This window comes from Orcinus orca, chromosome 9, assembly GCF_937001465.1.
Source record: "Orcinus orca chromosome 9, mOrcOrc1.1, whole genome shotgun sequence".
Lineage (NCBI taxonomy): Eukaryota > Metazoa > Chordata > Mammalia > Artiodactyla > Delphinidae > Orcinus > Orcinus orca.
The window spans coordinates 23,819,334-23,834,923 of NC_064567.1; the positions used below are offsets into that span (position 1 = coordinate 23,819,334).

Here is a 15,590-nt window from a genome sequence, read left to right on the forward strand (position 1 = left end):
TTGAACCGTCTCAGTTCTGAGGCGGTAAGGTCACCTGCTCACCGGCTGAACCTAAGCCAGGTGCTCAGAGGACTGAAGGGCAAGAGCTCTCAGGAGGCGCTGGCCTGTTAGCTACAGCTGACTTTGCCCAGCCCCACCTGCTATCCCATCTGACCAAGCAATCATTCCACATGCAGGGGTGCAGGAACCATGACGGAGAGGCCAGCTGGCTTGGGCCAAATGCCACTCCCTATCAAGCTGCGGGGCCGTCTGCCCAAAAAAGGCCACGTAAAAACGGAAAGTGTCCACCCCACCTTGAAATCCAGAGGGCTCTCCAAAAGGCTGGGAGTGATGATCCCAGCACATATGGGATTGCTGAACAATTCTCTTGACTTTCCCCTTGAGAATCACAACCCTAACGTCATTTCCAGCAGACGTCAATTTTACAGGGTGCAGGGCACATTCCAGAGAGCTGCCAAGCCGTGCCATGAGGACCACCTTCCAGGTGAGCAGCTGCACGGTGTAAGCATCGTGTCTGTCTACGCTGACGTTCAGCTTTGTGGTTGGTCCCGGATGACCGAGGGACCCTTCTCTCTAGGATCCTCCAGCCATGTTCTCCATCGCATTCATTCTGTCTCCGCAGGGTCACTGCCCTAGCAAACATTTACTTGTATCCTTTCTGAGTTCCTGTTCAGACTAGTGCCTCTTAAGTTCCTGATATCTTCTCACTTCATCTCTTTTATATCCTCATTAGCCAAGGAGACTTTGTTGAGTTTTACAGTCTATAACTGGCACTATGAAGACAATAGGTATACTGAATAGCTTTTCCAAGTATCCATACCACGTTCTGCACCAATCCGAAGAATTCGTTATAAAAGTACTCAAGATGCTGACATCTTCAGAATGTTCCCTTGACCCTTTAGCATTCACTTTTCTGTACTCCTTTTTCCATTCTATTAGACTGCTGTGAAGAGCAGTCTATTTTAAATTGTTCCTTATTGCCCACATTTACTCCCCAATCGTACTGACAAAGATCATCTGTGACTTACCAATTAATCAATAGTATAAAATCACTCCCTAGTTCTTAACTACTTGATCTTTTAAGGTAAAACCCGACACTGCTGACTCCTTGGAATTCTCCCCTCCCTTGGCTTCCAGAAGACTGCTCTCTGAGGATTCTCCATCTAATCCTCTGACCACCAACGATCTGTTCCAAGAACCTACTCTTAGTGTCGCCCTTGCTGGTGGACATCAAAATCTGCCCAATAACTCAAGCCTTGGACCTGTTTACTTTCTTTCCCATACTCAATGTCATCCCCCATCCTTGACCAAAAAACCTCAGTCATTCCTTGAATTAGGAAGTCTTCCTCTTAAATACTCTTCCAATCTCTCCTCTCCTCCATCACCAGATTTCGGGCCTCTATCCCTCTTGCTTCTTAACCACTCTCCCAGCCTCCAGCCTCACGTATACCAATGTATCTACCAAAATAAACTTTCTTAACACAAGTGTGAGCATGACACACGCTCTGATACCTTGAGCGCCTCTGAGGGTCCACAGTATATTCCACAGAAGACTAGCTTCCATCTGTGTTTCCAGCCTTACCCTACTCTTGACTCTTCATACCCCACCAATACCAAAGGATTCATGGTTTCCTGGACACATCAGAATGCATCATACCTCTACATCTTTGTATACCTGCTGGTTCCTCTATCTAGAATATTCCTCTCTTCCTCCCCTCCCGTCCTGTCCTTACAACATTGCAAACTCCTATTTGTCCTTTAAAACACAGCTCAGATACACAATCCCTGATCTCCACCTAACCAACCATTCTCTTCTCTGTGCTACTTCTGTGCATTGTAAATAATTCTATTTTCTCACCTAACACCCAACACTACAGTTTGTTCATGTATCTGTCTTCCCTCTAGCGCTTAAGACCTAGGACTGTGTCTTACCAGGATGCAGAGTTCCTTGCTCCAGACTCAAAGAGGAAAGCCAGTAGCTTTTCTTTTAGTGAGCATTTTGCTTAGTCAGGAGGAGGCTAGGACAGCTCCTAGCTCCTTCTCTTGATTTACTTGAATTAATGGGGAGGTCAAAGTCTCTGTGGTAGAGCCACAGGTACGTGCACACATACTGCACAACTGTGCCATTCTATGCAGAGTTAAGGAAAGCTTTCGTTATGAATTCACTAAGTCTTTGTGAGAAGAACAGGAAGGAAACATTTATTGATGATCTACTTTATGGCAGGCTTGCTCTAAACCTTTATACATCCTGAGCGGCAAGAAACTTTCTCCAGTTAACTGATGTGTAAACTAACGTTTGAAGTGAGTCAAAAAAACAAAACAAAACCCAAAAAAAACAAACCTCCCTAAAGTCCCCTGCTTGTACAGAGCAGAGCCATGATTCAAACCGAGGCTGGCTTTCTTTTCCAACTTTTCAATGTCCTGTATCCCTGCCAGGTTTCTAAAGAAATCAGAAGATGCATAATACAACTGCATAGAGTACGGCAGGAGAAAAATGGAAAAGCTTATGTTTCTACCAGGAATTTGCTTCTGTAATCTATCTTTCACAGTGTAAGTTAGCTCAAGCGATGCCTTTTGAATTGCTAAGCTTAGAATAATGCCAAGTACACAGAGGAACCAGCTGATGCCGAGTTGAGTGATCAGGCTGCTTGTGTTTCAGCAAGGTACCACCAGAAGGGTTCTGCAGGAAAACTCCAGGCAAGACAGGTTTAAAGCTCTGAGCCGGCTCCATTCAGGTGGTTTTAAGTTTGGAAGCCAGAACTTCAATGTTTTCTTTCCCCTATAGATCTGCAGCCAGGTTTCCAGGAAAGAATAATACTGTTTCTCTTTCACACCTCTGGGATAAAGCTCTGCCAGAAGGATGCTTTTGTTTTGCAGGCAGAGAGCAAAGAATGAGTTGAATATATACCTCAAACCCTGTAACAAGAATTCACTGCTAAGAAACTCCTCCGCTACAGAAATCTTAAGAAAAAGGGCACAAATGGCTCCATGAAAGGACTCACACACACTGCCACTCTGCCCCTCAGTTTACTTACAACTCATATTTGCAGACACGAGAGCACAGCCCTTCGGCGAGGTATGGACTTCTTGCGGCCTTTCTTCTCTAGAGCTGCCCCTGAGCTGCAGAAAGCCTGCAGAGCTGGGCAGTGATCAGTAACCTCTTAAGAGAGCTCAGGAGCCTCACGGAGCAGTGAGGGCCAGGCACCAACAGTGAGCTTCACGGCTTTCTGCTAGGTGAGTGACTAATCGCACTTAACAATCCATTTAGTTGGGGCCTGAGGGAGACCCTTATGGGGAAGAAACCGTCAGTGCCTTCGAGGAGAGCAAGGCTGAGGCGATCTGGCAGGGGATGGCAAACATGGCCCCCAGTTCTCTTCCCCCATGGCAAATTCTACCCCAGGATTCAATAGAAGTAGTGCTAAGGCAACAGGCTGGCCTCAGAGGAGGTGGCATGCAGTGGGTAAACACAATGGAATACAATCTTTGGGAATGTATATCGGGGTGGGGTGACCTTCTCCCTCAAAGACCACAACTGCGAAGTACTGATGGAAATAAATAACTTTCTTGTCTGCCGGCAGGGAAGAAATGAAACGCTCTGCTCCTTGAATGCACACACGTAAATTTCTCAAAGAGCACAGTTCACACACAGACTTGCTGGCTTGTGAAATGTTACTAGATAAGACAGGATAAGAAAGATGGACAGTCAGTCAGCAAAGTAAAGGAGGAAGGCTTGCCCTGGCATGGCACCCTTAGTGCAAGAGGGAAATACCAGGGACGCAGGGGCTTGTGAAGGTAATGTCACATCTGGGGTTTCATAAAGGATTTGGAAAGAATAAAAGAGCACAAGTGGCACTGCCTGTGGAGCTACAAGGGCAGAGTGTCTCGGCGCCTCTGTGGCCTTGCCCGTGACTAACACAGCAGGGCGGTCCATCCCAAATGGGCAACACCAACCGTGAGCACTCCATCATTAATGTTTTCCTATGTCTGGAATTCCCTTCACTCAGGCTGTGTGAGGATACGGGCTGTCTTGTTAGCTGTCCTGCACTCCTACGTCCTGTGGTTGGCGGGAATGAGAAGCAGGACAGGACCAGTGCTGGGTCTGCAGTAACAGCAGGATCAAACCTAGGAACTCTGTGTTCACATCTCAGTTAGAGGCTGAAGCACCTACATGGGCTCCAAGTCCTGTAGAAAGGAGGGCATGTGACCTCCAGGGATGACTTCCGAGCTCCAAGAAGAATTTTCAGAACAACACATAACACAGAAGACTTACCTGCAAGCAAGAAGGTGATAAGGCAAGTTTCCTTTGGCAAATACAGCTTGAGACGAGACCCACTGAACACATACTCCACCACGGCTTCAGAACGACCTGCCCGCTGAAGGAAGGGCAGAAACTGCTTTGCTTTTTGGGTGTCCTGGGGGAGAAAAGAAGAATCGTTAGAAAAGTAATGGAATCTAGGTAAATGTTTCTTTCTCTCTGGTCTAGGGCAAAAAGTCTGGCAGACCACAGGAAGCTGGGCGAAAAACCCTAGAATATCAGACATTTCTGAAACCAGGACAAAAACAAGATACCGATGTGACTTTCATAGGAGAAATATAGTTAATCAAAAGCTTCCAGAACATTCTCACTCTCTTCTCCCCTCTGTTCAATTACTAAAGTGGATATAAAAGTTAGGACGGGGCTTCCCTCGTGGCGCAGTGGTTGTGAGTCCGCCTGCCGATGCAGGGGACACGGGTTCACGCCCCGGTCCAGGAAGATCCCACATGCCGCGGAGCGGCTGGGTCTGTAAGCCATGGCCGCTGAGCCTGCACGTCCGGAGCCTGTGCTCCGCAACGGGAGAGGCCACAACAACAGTGAGAGGCTCGCGTACCGCAAAAAAAAAAAAAAAAAAGGTTAGGACTGTGGCCTGAAATGAGAATTTCACTCCTCTGGAATAGGAAAAAGAGCTCTTCTTCCTTCTACATAAAATCGAGGGGAGAAGACCAATACTCACCTTCTTTGGAGATTCATCTAACCTTTAATTTTCATTTAAAAACCCCCAAACGAACAAAAAAACCCTGTGACACCCGGATCCTGATACAGCCCCTAAAGCCCTTTCCCAGGAAACCCAAAACAGTTCGTCTTCAAACCTTAATAGGCTATGTTTTCCTAACAAGGAGGAGAGCGCAGCCTTCTTTGGGCACCGATACCGCAAGCCCTGCTCCCCACGCTTTTGAGGGATGAGCCAGGACCTGGGTCACACTGCTCCTGTTCCCAGCCTGGGAAATCTGCAACTGCAGGATGTGAACCACAGGGACCAGTAAATACTGCATCATGTCAGCGCAAATTACAGAAACAATAAAAACACATGAAACTGCACAGGGCTTTTTAAACTTTTTTCACACATCAAGACAAACTGCATGCATTCCACCCTCAAGAGTGCCAAATCGTGGACCTTCTGAACCTCAGAGCTCTTAGCTTTGGAGGAGCTAAGAGCCATCAAGTCCTTTCAGTCTCTCAAGCTAATTAAACAGATGACAGAGTAAGCAAGCATCGAAGTATCACACGGCACGTGCTGGGGGACTAGTCACTGGATGAATTCAGGAGGTTTTCAGCGCAGCCAGCCCACTGGCAAACTCCCTCTGAGGACAGCAAGCTCTGCACACTTTCCTGACTCGGATGACATAAGCCGTCTGCACTCGCCAAGCTCTTCCTTCCTAACTCTGAGCGGCAGAGCTATTGCACCTAAATTCATGCACATGAGACAATGAAAATTTAACAAGCCATCAAGTATTTGAACATCTTCACAGCAGCCAAAGGGGCTCCTCTAATTCAGAAGCAGTGAGGTAGGCTGGGATGAAAACAATATTTATAGTAATGAGATTCATCCTTCCCTTCAAACAGATTCCCAGAGAAAAGGAGAGGCAGTCATCAATTCTCAGTGTTTCTAAGGGCACATTGGTAAAAGGTAAGGTAACAATGAGCTTTAGTGGGTTGGAAACTCCCCCAATGAACACTTAAACAAATACGCATTCTACTATCCACACACAGTGGGAAAATGCCTTTCTAGCAGTTGGCTGAAGTCCAGAACAGCCAAGCAAGACAAATGCTCCATGGGAAAGAAGGCACTACTACCTGATTAAAATCCTCTTGCCATACTAGAATAAATCTGGGACATTATTCCTGAGCTGAGCCAATAAGTCAACAATTATCAAATTGATTATCACAAATCATTAGGCAACTTAAGGTCTCTAAAGAGAAGGCCTTCCCTCAAGACTGCTGTAATCTATATTTTTCAGAAATAGACATTTGCTCATCACTGTCTCCTGGACGTATTTACCTGAGAAAAAGATGCTTACAGGAATAAAACAGCACATGCACAGGTACACCTTTAATGCAGCGGATTCTCCTATTTTGCTAAATGATTACTTAGTTTATCAAGAGACATACTTACTTAGAGAATCAAGGAGAAACGAAGGGGCCCTACTATTAGCTATGTAAGACACACAGACAGAGAGACAGACAGACAGATAAAAATAAACCAATGGATGTTCCTCACTCCTCCTAAGTCTCAACCTACAACTTAGTCCTATTCCAGAAATACAAAGGAGGACAGCAAAGAGAATGTGACATGCCATCGATTATGACAAAGATTAGAAGTGAAAGCTAACTGTGACAGTCGAAGGCATGAAAGCAAATTTTAAAAGCCCACAATTGGCCATGTCTCTTTCCAGAGGCAAAACTGTAAGATAAGACATGGAGCTCCCCATCCTCTTGAGGCAAATGCTCCAAAGGCCTGGAGCAGGTGATATGCCCGTGGACCACCTGTTAAAGGAAAAGACGGAAATCTTGTCCAAGGTGGTAGAGTTTTAGAAATAAAAAATTCTTATAAAGCCAATTAAATTGAATGTAATCACCAAAAGATATCAACTCTTTCAAATCTCAGTCACAGGCAGGCAATGGTGTCTGTCTTTCCTTGTCATCTCAAGCTGTTCCTTTGCTTGGCAAATTCCTTTTCAATCCAAAAATTCTTGAAACCTTTAATATTTGTTTCAGTGGCTCAAAAGAAAAGACTCGCAAGGCAGATTGACAAGTTCCCTCAGCTGATGTAGCTGTAAGTCATTCTCTGCTAATTTAGCTATGGAATTTTGTTTTTTAAGGAATTTTGATTATTAGAAAATGGACTAAATGCTATGGCTAAATGACTTGCCTTCCAAAGAGCCTGTGAAAGTATAGCAACATGCTAGATTCCAATACTCATTTCTAAGGTTACAGCTATAGGTAAATAAGAGAAAGCATGACTATGAGAACCAGTATAAGAGAGTCCAGTTTAGGCCCTACTGAGGGGTTGAAGATGCCAGGTGGATCTCAAGGGCAGCCAAGTGATCAAGTTCAAAGCATGTCATTAACACGACATTTAAATTTTTCTTCCAATAATGCAAAGCAGAACCTTCTAAGACTTAGTGAAGTGACAGATTTCCTTGTAACTCCAAACATATTTTTAAAAATAAAGATTAAAGGCCTCAAATTTAAAGAGATAACAACATTGAGACTTAGGATGCTCACTTCAAGGTAAGACTATTAAATATCAAATGTTTCTGCTTAGAAGTCTAGTTGCAAAGTCCCTCATCCTCAGGTTTTCTATGCTGTGGCTGGTTTACATGAGGTCTGGGAATCTATTTGCCATAGTTGCCATAGTTGAGTTACACAGTCTCAAGGCTTTGAGAATCCATGTAGATAAATTAGCTATAGTTTTGTTTTCTGTACTAACATTCCCCTCCACTGGTGTAAATAATCAAGAAGTAACTGCAGTGCTGAGCAGATAAGTGTTCTTTGTTGCACTGGCACTTTTCACATTACCTGTGCTCCAAAACAAACCAAACGTGAGTATTTTCCTGTACTCCTAGAAAAGCTAATTTAAGGTTGTATTAGCTACATTTAACCTGCTATTGTGGGTGGCATCTCTTTAAGGAATGTTTCTGCCTCCTCAATGCACCTTGAAATTGAGAAAGTAATGATGTAACAAACATGCCTGGGGTGACTTCATTTCAAAGAATGTGAATATCTATACTTCAAACTTACAGGAGCAGGGTTTTGAAGGACGCTGAAGAAAAGCAGGATGATCCTTAGGGAGTGGAAAAGGTTATAAAGACACCTTAATCATACACTCCTACTCTGCCCTCACTTCTGGATGGTCAGGCTAAATTTCTTGTAAATGTGGGTGCATGTGTCAATGCCTATAAAAAAAAAAATCCCTACAGCAGTGAGACTGCAACTTACCTCTACAAAGTACCCTCCTGTGTAAGCAAACACACATGTTTGAAATAACTGAATACAATGAATTACCAAGTTTGGGAGAGTGGGAAAGTTGTGAATGGGAGTGGGGTGGGAAAGAGAACAAGGAAAGCAGAATCCTTATATGGCAGGCACAGGACAGAGGTCCACAAGAACACTACTTACACAGCTAGGTCCCCTGCATCCTTGAAGAGCAGAACTTACATAAATCAAAGTTCTCTGAATTCTGGAACTGGGATTTCGGCTGTCCGTTTACACTAGATGTTAGCAAAGTGAATTCTATGATTTTTCCACTGAAAATAGCCATACAGTAGGCATTAACGTGGTTAGGACTGGTGAGAGGCAAACCTCATGGCACACAGAACAGCACAGGGAAATGGGAATCAGTAAACTTATTAGTTAACAATTAACCACTCAGGATTATCATGTGCAAGTCTCAAATGGGAACTGTTAATAATGAAGCTCACTAATTAGTTCCCATCATCACAATCACTCTTTGATTAACATCATAGGAAAAAGAACTAAAACCAAATACATGCAGAGCTTATAATGGTACCATGGGGGTATTCAACTCCACAAGCACTTGAGAAACTGAACTCGAAAGAGGCCCATCAAACGTGATGAAGCTTCCTGCAGGTATAGTTGCGGCCTGAACTGCCCACTCCAGCAAACCAGGAGCGTTTCTCCCCTAAAAGAGCTGACAATCCTGTATCTATAGGACTGACCTGAGGCTCAAGGACTCCAGAGCACAATGCTGTTTGGGTCCAACCAATCTTAATATTGAAGCAGCAAAGTCTATGTGTACAAGAGGACAGATGCAGAGAGAAAAAGAGAACATGGAAATCAGAACTTACGGCTAAGGGTACTGAAGCAAACACACTCTGTTATTTTAAGCTGTATTGTGGTAATTCATCATCATAGGTATCTATCTTGTCAGGGCTCTCCAGACCAGGTGAATTACCTCTGCAACTATGTGGAAGACAAATCACAACTACATCCCTGACCAGAAAGGCAAAAAAGTCATCCATCACCGCACACTGTTCCTCCTTCCCAACCACAGGGCTCTACTGGCCCCATGTGATATTCCAATTCACACAATGAGTTTATGATTCTCTTTGAGGAACGAGCTGCATAGCAAGATAATCTCTTGACATAAATGGGGCCCTGAGAGGAGATACTTGGGAATAGGCCCAGCTCCAACATTACCACGAAGCACTTAAACATTTGAAGCTCCCCTTCCCTGGCTGGTTATCAATGTTTCGTGGTGAAGTGTCTGTAAACGGGACTGGTAGAGGGTGTAAACATCAGTGAGGTGCAAGTTTAACAGGAATGAAGTGAACACAAGAGAGAACCCTAGAGAAAACCACTCTGGGAAAAAAAAATTATAAAGAAACAAACCATAAGAAAAAACAGGTGCTGAAGCTGGGCCATCAATAATCTTTCCTCAAGTGTCATCTATGGTTTAGTTTCTCACAGTGTTTAGTTAGCTGGCACAGCACCTCACTCAGGCTCCAACACGTCAGAAAGTAGGAGAAATCAGGTTTCAGGCTCCGGGCTCCATTCCTGGGAGCATGAAGCAAGAGGACATTTGCAGGAGTCCTAGGCTGGAAGAAAGCCCTAAACTTGGGAGGCTGCATTCTAATCGGGAGAACACTCAGAGAACATGACCTTCAGTTTTCTTCCCTGCTTCTACTTCTTTACCAATTATTAAGGGAGGGCAGCCTAAAAAAGCAGAGAGAGCCAGTGTGGTGTGCCTCCCACACTGTAAGAAGAAAGCTGTTGACCATGTCCTTTGTGTCCCCAACATGGAGGGGAAAATGCCTCCGCCATCAGACTTGAAACGTTGAGGATGCGCCTGACCTCTAGAGCCCTGCAAAAGACACGTGTCTATGAGTATTTTTATTTGGTTGGTCTTGCCCACCATCTATCTCTGTTCCATGAGGTACAATACTGAGAAAAGAAAGCAGGACTTGGCAAATGTTAAGAAGAGAAGCACATTCATGTGTTTAGAATGAAAACATGCAAAGCAGCATCCCAACAATCGTGGCCGTCCAACTAAGAGCAAGTCAAATCCTGTTACAGAGATTAGAGGATCCCCAGAATATGGCCTGGACTTCATCTGTCATCACTCCAAGCTGGACATAACTGAAATCTCCCTCAACAGGGCTCTGGATAAACAAACTGTAGTCCACTCACATGACAGAATGCTACTCTACAATAAAGAGGAAGTAGGCAACAACGTGGATGGATCTCAAATACACGACTCCATTTCTACGACAGTCTTACAAAAGTTAAACTGTACGGACAGAAAGCAGATCAGTGGTTGCCATAGATCAGGGGAAGGGTTGGGGGTTGACTCCAGAGGGGACGGAAGCATTCTGGGGGATGATGAAAGCCTCTTTTCTTGACTTTGGTGATGGCTTTGTGTATACCTGTTTATCTAAACTCCATAAGTTACACCTAAATTTAAAAATAAACAAGAAGGGCTTCCCTGGTGGTGCAGTGGTTGAGAGTCCCCCTGCCAATGCAGGGGACATGGGTTCGTGCCCCGGTCTGGGAGGATCCTGCATGCCACGGAGCAGCTGGGCCCATGAGCCACGGCCACTGAGCCTGCGCGTCCGGAGCCTGTGCTCCGCAACGGGAGAGACCACAGCAGTGAGAGGCCCGCATACCACCAGAAAAAAAAATTTTAAGCAGAAAATAGTTTGGATGAGAAAGCAAGGGGTTAGAAGAGCGTAGAAAAAAAATCTTAGCCATTTCCCAAAAGCACCATAAGAAAGTATCAATTCTTAGGCAATGGCTAAGAGAAAGCATGATGTCATCCCTCAGTTGGCTATACAGAGGAAATATTCTCATCAAATAATGAAAAGGGTACTACTAAGTACATATGCCTATTGACATTTCTTTTCTACCTTGAAATAAAATCATTCTGTGATCCGGATTAATGTGAATAAAATAATACCAAATTCCCAATCAAATGAAAATTCTGTACAGGCTCAGAGATTATTCTTTTATCAAATGACTTTCAGTTTCCCAAATTTAACCAGCTGAAATTATGCTGTGAGAACTATTCAATTTAACCTTTAGAAATGCAGTTACAGCCTCTGAGCAGGAAAAATCTGCATTTTATCACCAACAGGAAATACAATGCCCTTCGTTTATTCTCTAAGACAAGAAAAAAAAAAGTCTACTTATAAGTTTAGTATAGAAAGTGCAGATGGTGGTATATCTGTGTCTCAGATAAAGAGAGCAGATGTAAATCTGTATCTGCTTAGGATAAGGTATCAACTTTTACCAGTATGCTCTCTTCCTTTCTTCAATCCTCTTTCTTTAGCGTGGATGACCAAGGCAGGGCCAAGCCACATCCCTCCTCAGGTCTGCTATTCCACTCAACTGTCTCAAAGTTATGGCTCATGATTTGTGGTGTTCACAAATAAACTCCACCTTCTTCCCATCCACTATTTCATCCCAAACTGCCCCTATTCCCATTTCTACAGACTCTAGCTCTCCAACAGATTACTATTACAATTCTTGGTTAAACTGATATTCAGCGTTTCTAAAATCATGACTTTTTAAATTACAGCCCTCCCTGGAGCGCTCCCATCTGCCTATTGACCTCTGCATAAATGGTAACCCGTGGGGCCTGCTACACAGCAGATGCCCTGGGCCGACCCTGGAAATTCCCTTTACATCCTTTCCTAGGTTGTATTTCCTGAATCCATGCCTTCCGCCATAAAAACCTTCCTCCTTACAACCTTTTCCTTAAAAAAAAAAAAAAAAAAAAAAAAAAAAAAAAAAAAAACCCACTATATTTTCATGGAGAAAATGTCTTATCTTGGGTCAGTTAAGTAAATACAGGATTGCTTTTGTAGATTTTGTAGATTTTATTTGGGCGAAAGACTTTCCTATTCATGAGAACATTGAATCAACACATAAATTCTTTTCATTATCTACGAGCATAGCAATACACTATATTTCTGATACCACTGGCTGCTTTAGTTATATGAAGAAAACATTTTACTATGAAACTTAATTATAACTGCTCAAGAATATGGACATAAGAGACAGTGGTCTAAAATTACCAATTTATAACCAAAAAAAAGTTTAAAAGGGAGCTTAACGCACTGGAAGGCATACCTTCCAATTATTTTCAGGTTAATTATTTCTCAAAAAACATGTAATTTATCCGAATTGTAGAAAAACCAATTTATATCACAGACAATTACATTGATAAGAAAATAGTTAAAGATAGCATTACTATTTTAAATTGGTAAAGATAAACACAATCAATAGGGATGTGAAAAAAAGGCCATTTAACTTTTTAACAAGTCTGCTGTTACTTTTCTAAGAAAAAAGGATAATAAATTATTATAGGAATACCACAATAAACATCTCATACGTTACCAGAAGAAGGATGTGAGAATTGTCTAAAAACATAGCTTATACCTGTATTTGACAGTAAGAATATGGAGCAAAGCACTCAACCAGCATCTGAAACTCTGGATTATCAATTACAAGGCTATGATTAAAAAGTAACATACAGGTTTGGGGCTTCCCTGGTGGTGCACTGGTTGAAAGTCCGTCTGCCGATGCAGGGGACACGGCTTCGTGTCCCCGTCCGGGAGGATCCCACATGCCGCAGAGCGGCTGGGCCCGTGAGCCATGGCCGCTAAGCCTGCGCGTCCGGAGCCTGTGCTCCGCAACGGGAGAGGCCACAGTGTTGAGAGGCCCGTGTACCGCAAAAAAAAAAAAAAAAAAAAAGTAACATACAGGTCTGAAGTACAATTTTTTCTTTAAAAATTTTAGATCGATTTTTATCACTTCTAAGGTCTCTATATGCAAGAGGTGAGAATTTATTACAGAACCACAAAAAGGCTTGAAAGATATAATTAAAATAATACGTGCAGAGTAAAGAATTTAAACGATAGTCTGACAAAGCACAAGTTTTCATTTCATGGGCAAATCAAGAACTCAGAGGCAAGGAAATTGATGCCATGCTAAACTCTGCCCCAAATGAGACAAGAACACACAACTTCAGAAAAGGATGGAGGAGGAAAAAAACACAAAAAACCAAGCAATCTATGACATAATATAAAAAATGAAAATAAATGTTAAATAAAGGTTACATGATTAAAATAATTTCAACATCCCCTAAAAGTACTGTGAACATTCAGCTTTGCTTGCTGACATGCCAATTTATGTCCAATAAATTAAGTAAAAAGCATTTTGAAGGAGTTAATATTTACATTTTTAAAGTGCTATCGAAAATAATTATAAAATTTGCAAGGTTAAGTTCAACTTTTTGAAACAGAGAAAAAGGATATCCAGTATGGTAGAAATTATTAATTAAGACAAAAGGTGGTCAGTGTTTAAGAATAACAAATGCATAAAACTAAAATCTAATCATTTTACTCAATAAAGATTTATAGGTAAATAATGATCATGCTAAAACATGTCATGCTATCCTTTGGTCTAAGTTTCTACTTTATGAAATTGTTCTAAGAAAATAACTACAGACTATGATTTAGCTAAGGAACCAATGTTCATGTGTGTGTGTGTGTGTGTGTGTGTGTGTGTGTGTGTGTGAGAGAGAGAGAGAGAAAGGAAAAAATATTCCAAATAAACTAAATATCCAACAATACATAAGACACAATATAGGTAGACATTAAAAGTGAGGTAAAAGAGGAATATTCATGTGGAAGAAGGAATTAAGCACCTATTATGTGTCACTGTTCTAGGCACTGACTGTACCGTTAAGAATAAAAGAAAGTCTCTGTTCTGAAAAAACCTTTCATCACTTAAAAAAGAGAGGGGGGAGGAGAGAAAATGAAAAAAGAAAACAACCCCACATTTTGGTGAACAGATGTATTCTTATTGAAAAATTTCTGGTAGTACTAGTAGAGATGATTTTCTTCCTTTGGCTTATTGATATTCAATGCATTTAAAAACAAAAATTTTGACAGAAAACTTGTGCTAAGAACTGTGTACGTTTTTGTTTTTATTTTATTTATTTATTTGGTTGTGCCGGGCCTTGGCTGTGGCAGGTGGGCTCCTTAGTTGCGGCATGCATGTGGGATCTAGTTCCCTGACCAGGGACTGAACCTGGATCCCCTGCATTGGGAGCGCAGAGTCTTATCCACCGCGCCACCAGGGAAGTCCCCAAGTTTTTGTTTTTAAAAGAAGAAAATACATTAATATTCAGGGCTGATTCAGTTTTGCCCAGATAAACTTGCAAATTATTCAGGTCAGATAACTCTCTCCAGTTTTTTTTTTTTTGAGCCAAGAGTCAACATTCTCTTGAGTGAATTAGTTCTTCATAATTGTTCCACATATTTCGAGACAAATAAATATTATGGACACTGTAATGAAGTCTGGACACTGATTTGGAAAACATCCCGACCTAAAATTGCATGTGAAGCGTGCTCCGTGATTCCTTCAAAAACATCATCTAAAGCACAGAGCTTTATGGCACTGAAGACAGCAAACTAAGTAGCTCTTTTCCTAAGGAATAAAAGTTTAACTTAGATAATTATGGTTCAGAGCCAAAAAGGAGTGTCGACATTAGGTAGAAATACAAACAAAAATCACACATTAGCATGATGCAAGAATAAGAAAAATGTGTTCCTAGTAAAGCCAGCAGCACGATGTAAAGAGTGCCATGGTTGGGCTCAGAAACAGATTTAATAAAAAGTACCCAGAATTCCACACATACATGAAAAATGTGCAATGATAGGCTAAACAATAAAGAAACTACCCTTAAAGAAAAATAACTTTAAAGTTGTTAGAATTGTCGTCTTTTGGCATATATTTGGGAATTCTAATTCTTCCTAAGGAAAACTACAGATTTAACCCTGCCTCCAACCAGTGACTTTACAACTTTGATATGATGTATTTGCATATGGATATTGTACTGAGGTTCTAAATGTGAGATTCTAAGGATCTAGCCTATCAATTGAACAAGACCTCCAACTAACTCCTCCTTTAGGCCTCATTTTAAAATCACTTAAAAGATGGTCTCTGAGCACATGGGAGAAGGGGTAGGCTGTGAAGATACATTCTCACAGGTCTCTATACTTCTATCACAACTGTAATTAGAGACCGAATTGTGTATGACCTAGAAGGACTACACCTGTACTGTTTAATGTTATATCCTCAACACCCAGCACTGTGCCTGGAATATAATAAGCTTTTGATAAATACTAATTGTTTGATCATTCATTCATGACTCAACATGACAAATGCATCTAAAACACAAGCCAGATAGCATATGTTAAATGTCAAGGAGAGATAATGGGGCGGTAAAAGAACTCAGGAGAGA

General features: G+C 42.1%; 1 protein-coding gene across 1 annotated transcript in view; it reads right to left on the minus strand.

The window, feature by feature from the left end:
* Positions 1 to 15,590, minus strand: part of SND1 (staphylococcal nuclease and tudor domain containing 1) — a 418,878-nt gene that overhangs the window by 144,011 nt on the left and 259,277 nt on the right. The window contains exon 15 of the mRNA XM_004265475.3: positions 4,271 to 4,412. Coding sequence (XP_004265523.1) covers positions 4,271 to 4,412 — 142 coding nt within the window. The remainder of the gene's footprint in view (positions 1 to 4,270; positions 4,413 to 15,590) is intronic.